Source organism: Ostrinia nubilalis, chromosome 22 (genome assembly GCF_963855985.1).
Source record: "Ostrinia nubilalis chromosome 22, ilOstNubi1.1, whole genome shotgun sequence".
Taxonomy (NCBI): Eukaryota; Metazoa; Arthropoda; class Insecta; order Lepidoptera; family Crambidae; genus Ostrinia; species Ostrinia nubilalis.
In genome coordinates this window covers 12,752,003-12,769,745 of record NC_087109.1, presented here as the reverse complement: position 1 = coordinate 12,769,745, position 17,743 = coordinate 12,752,003, and the positions used below count along the sequence as shown (strand labels likewise).

Sequence of the window (17,743 nt, the reverse complement as noted above, 5' to 3'; positions counted from 1 at the left end):
TTTGGAGGAAAAACAAAGTTGCCATTATGTTAAATAGTAATTTCTACTACTCTATTATGTAAATTATAACAAAAAATGTCACCGTTCAGTTTTAAATTAAAACAAATTAATTTCATTTAAAAAAAGTTTTCACATTGTAATTAACAATATTCTCAAATATATTTTAATTAAGAAAAAAAATGTAAATATGAAGGAAACAGGAGCAGCGACATCTAGAGCGTTTTAGGGTAGTTAAAAAGTATTTGAATTTATCCACCGATGTCGCTGTTTGGAAGCAAGTTTCACTTCGATGACCGTTGTATGGAAGTTTCCGCACCCTGGTTGTTTCCCAGCAAGCAACTATAATAAAAAATTACGATAAATGTCATTAATGTCAAACTAGCAGATGTCAGTTTGACAGCTTTAAATCATGCCAAAGAAAATTATAATCATACAGCTTTAGCTATAAAACTGCCCCTTTATTTTTGTTAAACACATCTCAAGCAAATCTAAACAAAATGAGCATTTCTCTCAACCATCAACCAGATACCTTCTTTTTTCACTTCAATGGTGACTTGTAAGTGCCTATAACCACTGCCATGCCAACGCGCATCGCATTAAATTTTGATCCATTATTAAACTGATGTAGGGTAGGAAAGAATCACACAACTATGGACATTTAAAATAATTTCATTTACTGTTACAAAAATACACTATTGCTTACATAAGTATTTTACATTACTTAATTCTAAGGAAGCTTGAACACAGAATTTATACGACACTTTTAAATGTAACAAAATAGGTACGACTTATATTTTTATGATCATACACAATAAGTAATTGTCTTTCTCTTGCTCCTTATTAATATTTCAATATTTTTCACTAATACAGGGTTTTGAAGATGTCCAAGGAAGACAAGTTTGCAGCAAAGAGCGTTAAGAACAACGGATCTTGTAGCGATTGCGGTGGTTGAGACCTGCGAAGCAAACAATCAAAATATGTAAGTAGAAATACCACAGGTAATACCTACGCGTTAACACTTCCTCCACATTTTTTAAAACTCAAACATTAATCTTACTTATTTCTTCAAAAACCAGTTCGTTCGTTTCAGCCAAGTGACGTTCACAGCTGGACAAAGGCCTCTCCCAAGGATTTCTACTACGATCCTGCGCTGCTCTCATCCAGGTGCTTCTTTACCAAATCGTCGTTCCACTTAGTGTTATTTCCCAAACTCACCGTTCCTTCAGCAGTGTAACGAGCGGGCTCCACTTCTCCGTGAACAGAGTGACATTATCCCTCCATTTGTCCTTGACCAGGTCAGCAATGGACGCGTTGACTACCCTCAGGTACCCGCAGTTGTCTGTATACGCGTCCAGGAGCAGCTGGTCGAAGAATTTCGGCACGAAGTCCCGGAGACACTTCTGGACGTTGTAGAGGGAGCTGTTCATATCCTGGGCATGTTGCCGGGTTTTTATTTCCACGATCGTGACGAGACTCTCTTGCATTGTTTCGTTGAAGCTGTCAACAAAAACAAGTAAATGAGTACACAACTATACCTACTCGGTTATTTTCTTAAAGAGTTTTTGGAAAATACTGGGTAAGGTAGTCACAGGAAGGGAATGCGAACAGGATTTTGTGCGAGACGAAGCTACTACGACGAGTTATGAGGATTAAAGCGATTTAAAAAAACTTGTGGGTTGACCTACTGGGTCTAGCAGTTGATGTCTTTCTCTCGAAGATAAGAAGAACAGAGGCTGCTTTGTGGAAGAACACCTCTCTAATTATAATATGATAGCCGCAGCTTTTAGCAGAAGTCGGTTGTAGAAAGAGTCAACGTTTCTACTGGCTCCATTTATAAAATATTCCATATGCTACAAATGAAATTCATTGATCTACTCACAGAACAGCCTGGTGCAGGATGCAGTGCGTGGCAGCGACCTCGTCCGGCAGCTCCTTGTGGCACTTGTTAACGGTGTCGAAGTGCCGGACGTCCTCGAAGTTCTTGATGACGCGGAGGAACTGCTCCCGGATCTGGGTCAGCTTCTCCGCTGGTTCCACGAGGCAGTGCTCGGTTATATCTATCATCTGTGCAGAAGGGTAAGATTACTAAGATGGAGCAAACTATGAGACATATCTCAGGTTCCGTGAGAGAAAGTCATGTGTCTTTCTTTTGTGCATGGATGTATCTGTCTACCTAATGGCGCAAGTACACTGTGCGGAAAATTGGCCGAGACGTAAGTGTGAACACCATCTCTGTTACTTTCTCCTTCCCCACCCGTGCGTCGCTCATACTTCGGTGTCGGATTTAGTGCTTCATCTCGGTTAGTTTTCTGCATAGTGCACTTGCGCCATACGGCAGGGGATAACATACCAATCAGCAAACAGTAATCGATCCTAGATAGACTTAGCGGCTCTGGAAAGCAGGTAGGAGACCAATAATCTACAGATTGGTTTATTAGATTAAGATTTGAAGATTGCTAAAATCTTTGGATTGAAGATCGAATATGGGCGTTAAACGGTCAAAATCTTGCATAAGTAAATGGGTTTCGTTCGTTAAATTATTTTAACTTTAAAGCATAAAGCATTCTGCTAAAAATAGCATGAGTTCTTCATGCTATTTTCTCTTACCTCTTCAAGCGATATCACATAATTAGTGAAATCGTAAAAGTATTTAATCTTGTAGAACTTCACGACGGCGCTCCTCAGCTCTCTGGCCATCTCCTCATTCATGATCTGGACCAGATCTAGAAACGTGTTTATGGTGTGGAGACTCTTGTTCTTCAGGCCATGGTAGTTGGACCGCCCTTGGTTGAAGAGGTTCTTGGCTACGGAGTAAGCCTCGTTGACTAGGTGGTACTTTTGGTCTATGGTTTCGAAGAGATTTGTCGTGCACTGTGGAGGTAAGGGTTCCTTGATAATTCAAGTACATTTTACTGTAGACTTTTTAACGAAATAGGACCTAAAGTCCGTCACGACTATAATTCGGATCCAACTAATTCATGGCTACTTAAGTTATGAAACTCATGCCTTCATAGCTTCTATGAAGGCTTCCGTATTGTCTTATTGAAAAGAAATATTACGAAGATTAATGTAAAAATGAAAATACTGCGGCAAATAAAAAATACTAAAGGAGCGTCTCTAAACTAGGGAATATTTGTAATCTGTACTCCATCAACAAAGCCGTTACTATCCGTTCGCGATAAGTTTGCCGCTGGCGATATGACGTCACTCGAAGGAAAGCGTCTATACTTAGCAAACTATATTGAAAATATTTTTTATTTATTAATATTGATAAAAATTGTGTATTTGCGTAAAATAAAACACTTAATTGCATTTAATCACTAACTAATTGCGTTTAATCGCGGTTGGAGGAGGGGACGCGCATTCCACGGACCGGCAAACTAAGCGCGAACGGGTAGTAAGTACCTACATTTAAATTTAAAAACTCACCATCCGAAGACCAATCACGCACACCAACACCACTAGAATCTCACTCATCTTCACCAAACCACTCATTATTCCTAATTAAAAATATTAAAATTAACAATTTGATCTTTTAAGTCTAACTGGTTGGAGAGTTACGTTACTGTGTACTACAGTAGTAACAAGTGAATGGGCCAAGAAGTGAGTGCACTCTTATACTACAGAAGTTACTTGAAGTCAATCGAAATGGCTCAAGATAAGCCAGCACGTTTTTACACACGATGCACTCGTTTGTTTTGAGGGTTGTCATAGTATATTGACTTTATGTAACCAATCGGCTTGCTCGTCAAGCTTTACATTTAGGTACTATTTTATTAGTACAACCCGGTCAAAGTTAACTGCGCACCTGGCTGGAATGCGACTCGCCCTCACAAAACCTCCCCGCATTCGCACCGTCCATCCCAGCGCGTCGATGTGACGTCACGACAGCCAGGTGCTTGCGCAGTTAACTTGACCGGGCGTATACAGGCGATTTCTGGGTTCTTATAACTGTTCAAGAAACACACTTCTCATCCACGATCACCAAAATCCAGACGTCCCTTCTTCGACTCCTTGTGGGGACAATATTTTCTGCCCGGTTTGGTAGGACTTGTTCTAAGTCAGCCTGGCTAGCTACCACCATCTTACTTAACCCTTAACCAGGTCTTTGGTTAAATAGAGCCCACATCAATTTGAACTTTATGCTGTGAAGATACGGTTGAAAACCAATGAGTTTTTTTTGGCCTGGTTAAGGGTTAAGTATGTCATCAGTCTTGCCAGAACATCAATGTTAACAGTAACAGTGTTGTGTTTCGGCAATCAGGTGAGATATTGTGAATCATAGGTAAAATGGTGACAACCGGTTCCTTTGTGGTTGAGGATTCCGGGTGAAGCTCACTTCCACTTTCGCCTGATCATCACATTCCATCAGGTGATATGCAGGCCAAGAGCTTTCTCGTTGTGGGTAAAAAAGGACATTTTGAAAACTCAGGTTTGCTGTTTCAACCCTAGTTTTCGATGGTTATGGACATAGTAAAATTTTAATTATAATTGCAATACGTAAGCCGATAAAAGTGATGGCGTCTTACGAACGGTTTACGTAAAAATTGACATCAACTTTTCCACTGTTTACTTACATAAATCAAATCATGTTTACGTTATACGAGCGCCATAAAACGTAGGTACTTACTTTTAATAAGGTTTTTAAGTATTAAAAATTATGCATTCAAGTTTTGTCAAAAACTGGGGAAAACATTTTAAAAACCAGCGGCCACCCGCGACTTCGTACGCGTGGATCCCGATTTACCCCCTTAGGGGTGAAGTTTCATAAAATCCGTTCTTAGTGAGCACCTACGTTCTAAAAGGAACCCCCATGCAAAAGTTTAGACTCCTAGCACTTGTAGTTTCTGTGATTTCATGATGAGTGAGTCAGTCAGGCAGTGACCTTTCGCTTTTATATAGATGTGTGGGTTATTATCACCTAATCTATAAGTCTTGTACTTATCTGTGCCAGTGCCTGAGATATGAGCGGCACGGGAGGGGTAACAATGACAAAATAATATTATGACGTGACAGAGCATATAGTTCCAAAATACTGAACTGGCCTATCCATGACATTGACAGTGGGGCGCCACCGTCAATACCGGATCGCTTGTTCCGATTTTTGCCATGTTGGAAACCTTATAGTTGAACGATGGTAGCGCCCCCCTGTCATTGAGTTTGGTGGGACAGTTCACCGTGGGTCATCTTTACAAATCTGAAGCGCATCTGAAGTCTCGCTGACGTTTGACATAACAAAAACACCCTCCTGCGCCGCTCCCATACCTCAGACACTAACTCGGTCAATAAGGGCTATCGTTTTAGCGCTCACCAGTTAGCGCCACTGTAGAGTAAGGTCCTGTCACTTGCTAGTAGCGAAGACAGTGGCGCCAACTTGTGAGCGCTAAAGTGGTAGGAGGACTATCGCATTTGCACTCATCAAGATGGCGCCACTGTAGAGTAAGGTCCTGTCAATCGCCAGGGGTGCCAACTGTTAAGTATAAAAACGATAGCCCTCATTGCTAGACTTGAGTTGGATACTCGATCTGTAGAGGTCCAGGGTTCGATTGGGACTAACGGTTTTTTTACGATTGAAAAATCGTTTTTTTTAATCCACAACGAGGAAGCTCTCGGCCTGTATCTCACCTGATGGTAAGTGAGGATCAGGCCGAAGGTGGAAGCGAGCTTCACCCGGAATCCTCAACCACGGAGGAACTGGCTATCTTACCTCTAACTGGCGGATTGATAGATCGAATGTTTGCAATTGATTCTAATTGAATAAATAAAAGAACTTCTTGTAAATGATACAGTATATTCACATACGTTAATAAAACTTACTTACATTACGAGTAACATTACGGTATAAGTTATAACATGTTCCACTAAGCACAACTATAAATATGTGACAACGCGTTTGAGCCTTCGATTTTACCTGCAAGAAAAGAATAAGGCGGACATGAAAAAGCGCTTTTTGAAAGCCTCCTTGCAAAAAAATTAATGTGTTTTATGAGGCTACCTCGAATAGAGGATAAGATGGGATTGTAAGACTTTCCAAACTTGGAGTTTTGTTTACAAAGTGTGTGAAATTTAAAAGTACCAGAGGCTTTTTGTGTTTGTTGTTCTTCACCTAGCTATCCCATGCTAGAATGGTCGTCTCCCCCCAGGATTTCCGGCTACCGATTAGTAGAAGATGACAGTTGATAGTACTCAGAGAGTCTCTGTTTATTCTACACCTGGCTAGTTTATTTGCTATAAAAATTTAGTTTACTCTACACCTGGCTAGGCCACTCTCTGCATCTGTAAATTCTACACTACGTCAGGCCTGGCTCACTCCGCGCGGTACATCCGATAATTACCTACAGCGAAGCGCCCCGCCGGCGGGTATTATATCAGTCGAGTGTCACGCGCGCGCTCGTCAGGACGCTGGCGTGCGTTGTAGTATGATTATAATTCTATGATCGAAGTATTATTTAAAAATGGACATAAAGAGAAAGAAATATTGTGCGGCGTTCGGGTGTTTAAATTCGAAAAGTAATCTACCGGATTTATCTTTTTTTTTCGCTTCCCAAAGATGCTGAAAGGTATGTTGGCCATGTAGGTAATCAATAATTCTTAGGATAGTATAGGAACCTAACCTACTATGACTACTGCTCAGAATGCTTTCGTTCGTTTCAGCCAAATGACGTCCACTGCTGGACAAAGGCCTCTTCCAAGGTTTTCCATAATGAATGCATACTTACCTACATACGTACCTCATTACAAATAAGTAGATTAATTATTTTTTCACTAGACAGCAACCCTAACAGCGTAAGAAGAGTTCAGAGGCACGCGATAGAAAGAGACAAAACTTGTAGGTGAATAAAATTGTAGGTACGTAGTGCTGTGCGAGCTGAATTCCACTGTATCGCGTCGTAGCAAGACTCGCATTTATTTAAATCGTCTTGCGGAGTAATCCTTCTGTACCTGTACTATTACTTATTCTGTGACTACGTCCACTATCCTAAAGCTCATACCTCGCTAGTCCTTGTGCAGGAACTTGTTGAAGGCGCCGTAGGAGGTCTCCAGGTCGAACACCAGCTGCCGCACCTGCGCTTCCGACAGCTCGTCCGACGCAGACATCTCAGAGAGCTTGTCCAGCCATTCTTGCACCTGGAGTTGTATAAAGGAGAATATAAACACCGTGTAGAATAAGAACAAGAATAAGAATTTTATTACTGTTCGTTCGTTCGTTTCAGCCGAAACACGTCCACTGCTGGACAAAGGCCTCCCCCAAGGATTTCCACAAAGACCGGTCCTGCGCCGCTCGCATCCAGGCACTTCCCGCGACCTTCACCAGATCGTCGGTCCACCTAGTGGGAGGCCTGCCCACGCTACGTCGATAAGCGCGATAAGCGTATACAGATACTAAATTTTTACATATAAAGGCTAAAGGCCTATTCAGACCTAAGCGGTATTCGCTACCGTCTGCGGCAGAGAAAACGCTCTAGCCGCGGTACTTGATACTAAATACCTGAGCGAAACCCACGCGGTATGTACCTCTACCCACAGCGGCAGCGAATATCGCTCAGGTTTGAATAGGCCTTTAAGCAAATATTTGTATTGCCTTTTTACTTGACCTATAGCAGTCAGAAAGTAGACGCTAAAAACGTGACTTCAGTGGCATTAAAAATATCAAAATATTTTATTCAATTTTGACCAATATTTTAGCACTTCTGAACGTCAAAAATAATAATAAAAAAAGTAGCCCTTAAGGGACACTTGTTGTTGTTTGTCTCCTTTCGTCCACTAGGATCCCCCAACCCGATCCCCGTGAACTCATCTGTTAATCAGAATCCCCTCAAACAAAAATGAGTATTAAAAGATGTTATCACACTGAATAGAATTTAGGATATTTGGTTTCGTTTTGTTTTTTTTTTTTAATAAAATTTACGACGACACAGATTATGTTGGGATCAGAAATTATTATTATTTTTAAGAAGGAATGTCTCGCATCAATACTTAATTTATTACATTGCCTCTATTGGAAGAAAGAAAGAAAAATCTTTATTTGACAACAACAATAGTAGAAAATAGATACATTCTTATCATTTAGATCACAAACATCAAAAAGGAGAAAGAAAAAAGGAAAAAAATAATAATAAAGTTGTCAAAAAGGCCACTCAAGACGACGTTACTGCGTCTTGGTAAGAACTATGACGCACCTTGAGCTTGCCCTCGAAGTCCTCGGGCAGCATGAGCAGGCGGTCCATGGTGTCGCGCAAGTCACGCAGCTCTGGTTGAATCATGTCCATGGCGCGGAACTCCAGGCGAAGCTTGTCCATCAGGGTTATGAACAGCTGGAAGGACAAACATTAACGATTTAACATATTGCTACGTTAACAGAAAGGCAGACACAGATCTTTCTTTTATGCAGAACTAGGCAAGTATTTGACCACATTTACACCTGTACCTCTAGCATGAACAACTTTCGTTTTCGAATCGTTTGCGTATTCGATAAAATTCGATACTCAATCTTCGAATTAAACAATAACGTGACAATTTTGATTCTCAGAATAAGTTTCGTGCAACCACATCTCATACTAAGTTCACTAATTACGACACGTTCAGAAGGGCGCTGTTGTAGTTTTCTTACTATATCTTTTGATGGCGATTCGAGTACGCAAACGATTTGAACTCGAAAGTTTTTCGTGCTAGGCGTACTGGTGTTAATAGTAGGGAATTTAGTGCAAGAACCCCTCCACTTTGGTATAGAAGGCTCATTTTTGCAACAGTGGTTCTTTGGGTGCTCCTGAGTGGATTTCCGTCGGTAGACATCGGGAGCCCCCCCTGTGGTAGCAGGGGGAGGGGGGGCAAGTTTCCTTCTGCCGCGCTTCACTTTAAGGCCCATATCTTCAAAACTATGGGTATTAGGGCAAGTGTGGTATCATTTTCGGATAATTAAAGGATGGCAAATTCATTTCTAGAACAAACTTTTTGCCTTTTCATACAAAAAAATTGAAATATTGAGTAAAATTCACAAAAATCAAAAAGTATTTTTTTTAATAAACATCGTTTACTTTTAAACCACTGGAGATAATCTAATAAAAAAAATATGACCTGAAAGCTACATTTATCAGGATTATAAAAATATAACATTGTATGGTACTTTTTTCGCAAAAAGTAGGTGAAAAAAATTTTTTCTTCAGGACACAGCGGGCGAATTTTATTGCGCATCGGAAAAAAATATTTATTTTATCCATGAATTCATACTATGTGGTTCATAAGCAAGCAAGAATTATTATTTTAGAATTTATTTAGAGTTGCTGGCACATCAATCTACCATGATTTGTATTTTTTCGTCAATTGATTTTGAACTCTATGTGTGAGACATAAGGTTGAAAATAATTTAAATACATTTTAATATTGAAAATATCATAAGAAGAAAGCACTAAATAAAGAACTTTAATTTGTCTAAACGTCTTAATGATTATTATTATTTTAATTAACACTTTTATTTGTACATACTATTGTACCAGTGATTTAACGGAAAGGTAAGTGTGAGGAAAATGAGGTTTCACAATCATAGTACGGGAGATATTTTTAGTACAAAGGTTACGACTGTGACCGTTTTAGTTGTTTTTTTCAGACAGCACCAGCTTCTGCACTACTTCTTGCACTTACATCTCACCATTTCCAGGCAAGCCTCGACAGCTACGGGCAAACCGGTCCATGTAGGCTCCATCTTGCTATCGACTCTGGTCCACCCCCAACCAGTCGGGTAAAGGGAAGACTCGAGTCGGTTGCTTGCACCTGATCCTATACGCGAATCCCTTGATATACTGCCAGTAACCAAGGCTGATACAAAGCTGCTGCTGCTGTCTGGGTTATCTTATGTAGGGCCTAAGCTAAGCTAGGTCTAAGCGTAGTCCACAGCGACCCATTAGGATCTTTATGCTCCATTTTTTATTCCCTATCATCCAAAAAAATCCTATCCATTAGGTGAATTAAGCGTCTGAGTGAAAATCTTCTGATGCCGGATATGCTGACCCAAGCAGACCCATCCTTACAGTATTGATTCATGGACCCCACATGTATTCCACATGCTCGAGAGCTGTCTTCTGTTGTTAGGCCCATTTTGTGGGACATGTGGTTCGTTCCATAATGCCCAGTTTGCGTACCAGTAATTGCTTGGGCTTAGATACCTTAATGCTTAATGAGTTTTCTCCATGACCCTGTGTTTCCCTTTAGGAATGATTTGGAGAGGCTTATCTTATATCGTTGGAGCTTTTCCATTTAGCACTGTGCTTCTTGGATATGGCCATATTATGGCCATGAGGTATGCCGTTAGATAAAGGTAAGTATCCTATTCTGACCCAATAGGTATCGCCTCTGACCCTAGTTTCGCTAGACTGTCGGCTCTCCCATTGCATTTGATCCGTGTATGTCCAGGTATCCCACAGGATCAGGATGTAAATATTGCGTTTTTTACACCCCTGTTCTTTAGTGCACACATATTATAGCGTAGAATTCAGCTTGAAACACTGTAGCAAACCTCCTTAAGCGTTCACTATGTTCGAAGTGTTTACAGTAGACGCCCGTTCCCGTTCCCAAGGCCATCTTTACAGTGGCGGCGTAAGTCCTAAGGCACCCCCTGGTAACCCCCACGATTTTGGGGTTACCTACCGATTCCAAGATTGAAAGACAATGACATAGACCGCAGACTTGCTATGCAGATGCGCCAGTGAGTACTTATCTGTGCGACATGTGTCACCCTCTGATGCTTGGCACCCCCCCCCCCCCCCCCCCCCCCCCCCCCCCTACGCCACTACTGCATCTTTGAGTTGTCAGTAAACCAGATTAGGCTGTTCTGTTGGGATTTTGGTCCTCTTTTCTAGTCGTCCCTTGTTCAAGATCTATCCACTTACTTATTAGATCAATCCAAGGGGTTCGCGTATAGGATTAGTTGCAAGCAACCGACTCAGTCTTCCCTTTACCCGACTGGTTGGGGGTGGACCAGAGCCGATAGCAAGATGGAGCCTACATGGACCGGTTTGCCCGTAGCTGCCGAGGCTTGCCTGGAAATGGTGAGATGTAAGTGCAAGAAGTAGTGCAGAAGCTGGTGCTGTCTGAAAAAAAACAACTAAAAAGGTCACAGCCGTAACCTTTGTGCTAAAAATATCTCCCATACTATGATTGTGAAACCTCATTTTCCTCACACTTACCTTTCCGTTAAATCACTGGTACAATAGTATGTACAAATAAAAGTGTTAATTAAAATAATAATAATCATTAAGACGTTTAGACAAATTAAAGTTCTTTATTTAGTGCTTTCTTCTTATGATATTTTCAATATTAAAATGTATTTAAATTATTTTCAACCTTATGTCTCACACATAGAGTTCAAAATCAATTGACGAAAAAATACAAATCATGGTAGATTGATGTGCCAGCAACTCTAAATAAATTCTAAAATAATAATTCTTGCTTGCTTATGAACCAAATAGTATGAATTCATGGATAAAATAAATATTTTTTTCCGATGCGCAATAAAATTCGCCCGCTGTGTCCTGAAGAAAAAAATTTTTTCGGGTTATTCCGTATTCGACCCATTTCTTCACTCATCCCAAATTAGTATTCCTAGCTCAACCCATTACATAATTTCGTTATTCTACCCAAATGCATTCCTTACTCAACCCAAAGTAAATATACCAAAAATAAGTATGGATAGCAAAACAACGTTTACTGTTTTTTCAGAAATTTAATAATGACAAATACATACTAGTATGTACATTGATTTATAATTAAATAAAAAAAAATAAAAAACATCACCTACATGAAAAAATGATAGATATGAATAATGTTGATTAACTAAAATATATCAAAGATTTTATTTTATTTTAAGGTACCTAAATATATAAACAAATTAAAAGGATGAAAACTTCTACCGCGGGATTTAAGCTGTCCACATGAATACTTTTATTATTTTTCTTTTGTCATCTCATACCGCTTGAAAAAAAAAGATCAAATACATTGTATTATTTGAAACATTTGTACATTCATGAACAAGTGTCTAGGGAAAAAAATTATACGCCATCGCTTGGTTATACTGATTTAATAAAAAATCACAGTCGTTTGATTTATAGTAGATTTATAGTGGATTTATAGTAGATTCTAATTAGTCATTATTTGATTTGTGTCCTTTTGTGAAAAACGTTTTTCAAATAATTATATTATTGTATCAGAATTCCTGCAGTTTTATTTAATAGAACGATCTTAACACAAAAGTTAACTGAGCTTAAATTTCTAAAAAATATATTTTTTATTCTGACCGTACATAAAAATCTTATATTTTTTAAGTGGTTTTAAAATGGGTTGAGCTAGGAATGTTTTTGGGGTGAATAAGGAACATAAAATTAAAAATTTGTTGTGGGTAGAGTAAGGAACAAAATTGGGTTGAGTAAGGAAAAATAATGAGTGGGTTGAGTTGTCGTGGGTCGAATACGGAATAACCCATTTTTTCGCCTACTTTTTGCGAAAAAAGTACCATACAATGTTATATTTTTATAATCCTGATAAATGTAGCTTTCAGGTCATATTTTTTTTATTAGATTATCTCCAGTGGTTTAAAAGTAAACGACGTTTATTTAAAAAAATACTTTTTGATTTTTGTGAATTTTACTCAATATTTCATTTTTTTTGTATGAAAAGGCAAAAAGTTTGTTCTAGAAATGAATTCGCCATCCTTTAATTATCCGAAAATGATACCACACTTGCCCTAATACCCATAGTTTTGAAGATATGGGCCTTAAAGTGAAGCGCGGCAGAAGGAAACTTGCCCCCCCTCCCCCTGCTACCACAGGGGGGGCTCCCGATGTCTACCGACGGAAATCCACTCAGGAGCACCCAAAGAAACACTGTTGCAAAAATGAGCCTTCTATACCAAAGTGGAGGGGTCTCCATACAAATCATTGCACTAAATTCCCTACTATAAGGGAGGTGCAGCCTAGGACGGTACCTACCTGTAAGTGCCTATACACTTTGCATCGCCGCGCAGAGTAGCATTGCATCAATGCTTAGAATATGTATTTTCATCATCATCTTTTGAACACAGAACGTCCCTTGCTGTACATAATTATGCCTCTATGTGTATGTATGTGGTCTTCAGTAGTCCTATTTCTTAATAATTTTGAGAACATAGCATAATTTATGTGACTGATTGGAGTAATTGTTGCAGAAATTTATTATTTGAAATTTACTTCTGGAAGCCTTATAAATGAGAAATGCAAAAGCAAAGAAAAAACTTACGGAAACAATTTCAGCGATGTATTTGTTTGTGTTCCCTTTGTCGTCCTTGATCAAGTTGGGCTTGTTCTCTCTTATCCTCTCCAATGCTGCTGGGCAGTCTAACTGCAAATATGAATAATATAAAGTTATTGATTTGTTAGATTATAGAGAATAACGAATTTATTGTATGGTTTGTAAGTAAATAAAATATTTCTACAACTCAATTATGATGGATTTGAAATGTATCTTTGACACAGTTATTTGTCAATATTTCAAATAGTGTGAATACGACTCTAAGCCTAAAGAATACAAAAAGATTCAGCAGAAGTTGCAGAATACAGTGTGAGTCACGTTAAAGTGTACATATGAAAATAGATGAAACTAGACCTATTTTTATCGACAAAAAAGAGGTCAAAAAATTTTTGTCATTTTTTTTTAATTTTTTATAGAATTTTTTCTCTTCCAATTACTTATTGTAAAGAAAACGTAATAACTTTTAAACTAAGCAGTATATCCTGATAAAATAAAAACAGTAATAATGCTAAATAACAGGCGATACTAAAAAAATACATACAATACACAAAAAATGCCAACAAGTAATAAAAAATGATACATTTTGAAAAAAATCTGCTTAAAAATTCGTGTTTTTTTGGTTATTTGATAAATTTCTCCAAAAAATGCCCCTATAACAGGTAGTTTTTATTGTTGTGTATTATTCTCTATCGTATTACCTTTGTAAAACCAAAAATTGCATGTCTCTATCCCTATCACAACATTTGCTATGATCGTTTGAACTAAGCCTCTCCGGGCGCGCCATTCAACGCTTCGTTAACAACGAAAGTGAAAATGGCTCTAGATTTGTAATTTTGATAAAGACAAGTTAGATTTCAAGTAAAAACAAAAGATTTCGAAGTATAATAAGCATTTTAGTTAAAATTAAAATTGTCCCTACCTGTAGAGGAGAATAATGTTGTGGTAGGCCTTTGTTCAAACTATCATAGCAAATGTTGTGATAGGGATAGAGACATGCAATTTTTGGTTTTACAAAGGTAATACGATAGAGAATAATACACAACAATAAAAACTACCTGTTATAGGGGCATTTTTTGGAGAAATTTATCAAATAACCAAAAAAACACGAATTTTTAAGCAGATTTTTTTCAAAAAGTATCATTTTTTATTACTTGTTGGCATTTTTTGTGTATTGTATGTATTTTTTTAGTATCGCCTGTTATTTAGCATTATTACTGTTTTTATTTTATCAGGATATACTGCTTAGTTTAAAAGTTATTACGTTTTCTTTACAATAAGTAATTGGAAGAGAAAAAATTCTATAAAAAAATTTAAAAAAATGTCAAAAATTTTTTGACCTCTTTTTTGTCGATAAAAATAGGTCTAGTTTCATCTATTTTCATATGTACACTTTAACATGACTCACACTGTATTTATAGTTCAGTTATTTCGGCCGTTTGGTGTAGTGGTTCAGAACGGACTACTATGCCGAGAGGTCCCGGGTTCGATTCCCGGCCGGGAAGAAATTGAAATGATGAATTTTAATTTCTGTGACGGGTCTGGGTGTTACTATGTATAATGTATGTATTTAAAAAAAAAAGTATATTTAAGTAGTATATCTGTTACGGTTAATGTGATAAATTGAAAATTATGAATAATAACCGGTTATTATGAATAATTACCGATAGTCGCGGTAAAAGTGATAAATTAATAACATTTAACAGTGATTATTTAATCATTAAACTTTAGTACTAACAAATATCATAAAAGAGAACAACATCTTGTGTACGTGCTCTTGTACAGCCAAAATTTTTGAACGTTTTGATATCAAATATTAATATAATTTGGCATAATGAGTTTGGAATGTTTCTTGCATAATATTACTTTTCCATGATGCCCATAACATAATGTTTTGATTTAAAGTGAAAAATAGGTTAAGGTGCAGCGGGGGTGCCCTTGGGCCACCCCTAAGCCGCCTATTTAGTTTTATACACACATAAATGATCTCATATTAATCACATTTACCACATCATGCGGTAATTATTCATAATAACCGGCAATTATTCATAATTTTCACATTTATCACTTTGACCGTAACATATCCGTTAAGCTAGCACCCATAACACAAGCATATTAATTGCTTACTTTGGGGCTAGATGGCGCTGTGTGAGATTGTCCAAAGATATTTATCAAAGATATTTATTTATTTATTTCTTAAACAGTAAAAAAGACAATCAATAATTTTACATGTCTTGAGAGCAGTAATAAAGTGATATAATTGAAATGGCACATTATTTTAGTGCAAAACCAAAGAAAAAGCATGTGACATCTCCACTCACCCTGTATTTAGTGACGAACGCCTCTATAGTGGGACAGTCGTCTCCCTGCACCTGTTTGAACGCCACCCGGTACTGCACGAGCAGGCGGCTGCAAGCTGCTGTGTACTCCTGCGCACGCACACAGTCACGCATGTACGCCTTCTCCAGATGCTGTAGTGTGCTGACTACAGCGTAGAGCTCAGCCATGTTGTCATGCCTGGAATATGTTTTAAGGGACGGAATTGAGAGAAATGAATTCCTCTGAATAGGCAATTTTGTAAACCCTATTTACTGCAAATAAAGAATTTTAATTTGAATATACAAAATAGACTTAAAGCATCTAGATTTTTTTTTAATTTCAATGTTTAGACAACTTTGATAGTCTTTATTGTTTTATTGGTAAGTAGAGTGATATCATTAGATGTTTGACCTACAATATGAATACTTCACAGTTAAAATGTATTCCAAATTTAATCAATGTTGAAAGTTCTGGAAGAGAGATGTAGCAAACCTAACAAAAAATCAATAATAATCAAATCAAGGATAATATTAAGCACAATGAGTTTTCCCTCATTCTTGATAACTATAACCCTTGACATCCATTAAATTTATCAATTTGGAAATATTATGATAAATCTGAAGTAAAATACCCATAAAACATGAGTGATTCATCCATCGTCCATTATTTTTTTTGTAGACTTACTTTTCACGCTCTCTGGCATTTCTGTATAATTTCACTTCCTCATACAGTTCGGGTCTTGTGTCTGAAAGTAAATAAATGAGAATAAAACAAAGAAAAACATAAGAAATCTTCAGATTATTACATTTCCAACAAATTAAAATGGAACATAATTACCCTGCATTTTGAAGACTAGATATGCGCTCACGAATATTAAGATTATAGAATTTAATGAGCAAAATATTTCTTTATTCCTGTATTTTTAATAAAAATCCTTCACACAACAATGACGAATGTTTGTACAAGTTAGTTATTGTCAAATTTTGACAGATCTCGCCCTGTTAATGACATAACGTCAGTTGCAGGTTCACTTGGGGTAACTGACAAAATACGGTTTTTGAGTTAAATATACAGTTTTTCTTAGTTTTTTCTGCTCTTTCGAATGGTATACGTAAAAAAAATCTAGCTTTAAAAAAATTACAATTACACGGACATTTTCAGGTGTGAACTTTTCAGATTTCCTTCAAAATTTTGGTGTAATAACATCTGACATTGTAATAATTTTACCAGGTTGAATTGGTGTATCTGTAATAATGTAAAAATTTTGCTACAAAACTTTGCAATTACACTGATTTGCTAAGGTTTATAACATGAAATAAAATAGGAATTTAGAAAGTTTTAAGGCATATTACATTATTAAACAGTACTGTACCGTTATTCGAAGCCTTTATAATGAGAGTAGTGTCTGTCTTTTCCTGTTTGAGTACTAGTTTTGACGTATAATCTGCCCACGTGACTTCCGCTCCGGTCCCCCACCGCCTAAGCACGCCTCAATTAACGACACTAGCGCCACCAACGGTAGCTCGAAACTAGGTTTCGATATTCTCGTCATTGGTGTTTTAGTTCCCGTTCGAGACGGTCGTAGAATTAGCTCCGCTAGTTCGCGACCCATCTCACAGGTACTAGTCGTGACGTGATTCAGGTAAAATATTACCATCATAATGTAAGTACTTCTAAATTATTATGTACGGGCTGAAAACTTATAAAAATTACTGTGATTACTTATTTCGCAGTGTAATTTATTTTTACAACGGTGTTACCGTTCGGGGGTAGATTGCATTCAATCTAACTCAGTGTAATTTTTAATAATTATCTTTCTTCTTTAGTAATACTTGTACCTAACGGTATTCCGTTAGACGTGTTTTAAAAGTAACATTACTTTTTAGCAATGTTTGTTTCTAACGGTTTTTCGTTAGATATGTTTTTAAGCTAACTTTTCTTCTTAGCAATGTTCGTACCTGACGGCGTGTTCCGTTAGACGTGTTTTAAAACTAACATTCCTTTTTAGCAATGTTTGTGCCTAACGGTTTTCGTTAGATGTGTTTTAAAACTAATATTCCTTTTTAGCAATGTTCATTCCTAACGGTATAACACTCCTTTTAAGCTGTGTTTGTTCCTAAGGGTTTTCCGTTAGATGTCTTTATTTTCAAAA

At 37.5% G+C, this 17,743-nt stretch overlaps 2 protein-coding genes across 2 annotated transcripts; both read right to left on the bottom strand.

The window, feature by feature from the left end:
• Nucleotides 1-682: 682 nt before the first annotated feature.
• Nucleotides 683-3,727, bottom strand: LOC135082708 (uncharacterized). Its single transcript, XM_063977480.1, has 5 exons — nt 3,430-3,727; nt 2,608-2,871; nt 1,880-2,064; nt 1,216-1,497; nt 683-955 (listed from the first exon to the last, which is right to left on the bottom strand). Exons 1-5 carry the CDS (start codon nt 3,493-3,495, stop codon nt 862-864), a joined length of 891 nt encoding a protein of 296 aa, XP_063833550.1. The 5' UTR covers nt 3,496-3,727; the 3' UTR covers nt 683-861.
• Nucleotides 3,728-5,771: 2,044 nt separating this feature from the next.
• Nucleotides 5,772-16,459, bottom strand: LOC135082633 (vacuolar protein sorting-associated protein 28 homolog). The gene is made up of 7 exons (XM_063977422.1): nt 16,429-16,459; nt 16,276-16,336; nt 15,594-15,789; nt 13,264-13,365; nt 8,181-8,315; nt 6,993-7,128; nt 5,772-5,911 (listed from the first exon to the last, which is right to left on the bottom strand). Exons 1-6 carry the CDS (start codon nt 16,433-16,435, stop codon nt 6,997-6,999), a joined length of 633 nt encoding a protein of 210 aa, XP_063833492.1. The 5' UTR covers nt 16,436-16,459; the 3' UTR covers nt 5,772-5,911; nt 6,993-6,996.
• Between the last annotated feature and the right edge of the window lie 1,284 nt (nt 16,460-17,743).

Coding starts and splice junctions, on each gene's coding strand:
- LOC135082633 (XM_063977422.1), bottom strand. Junction 15,790..16,275: donor AATGCCAGAGAGCGTGAAAA/GTAAGTCTACAA, acceptor AACATATTCCAG/GCATGACAACATGGCTGAGC. Junction 8,316..13,263: donor ACATCGCTGAAATTGTTTCC/GTAAGTTTTTTC, acceptor TTGTCCTTCCAG/CTGTTCATAACCCTGATGGA.
- LOC135082708 (XM_063977480.1), bottom strand. CDS start 3,495: ATGAGTGGTTTGGTGAAGATGAGTGAGATTCTAGTGGTGTTGGTGTGC. Junction 2,872..3,429: donor GCGTGATTGGTCTTCGGATG/GTGAGTTTTTAA, acceptor TTACCTCCACAG/TGCACGACAAATCTCTTCGA. Junction 1,498..1,879: donor ATCCTGCACCAGGCTGTTCT/GTGAGTAGATCA, acceptor TTTTGTTGACAG/CTTCAACGAAACAATGCAAG.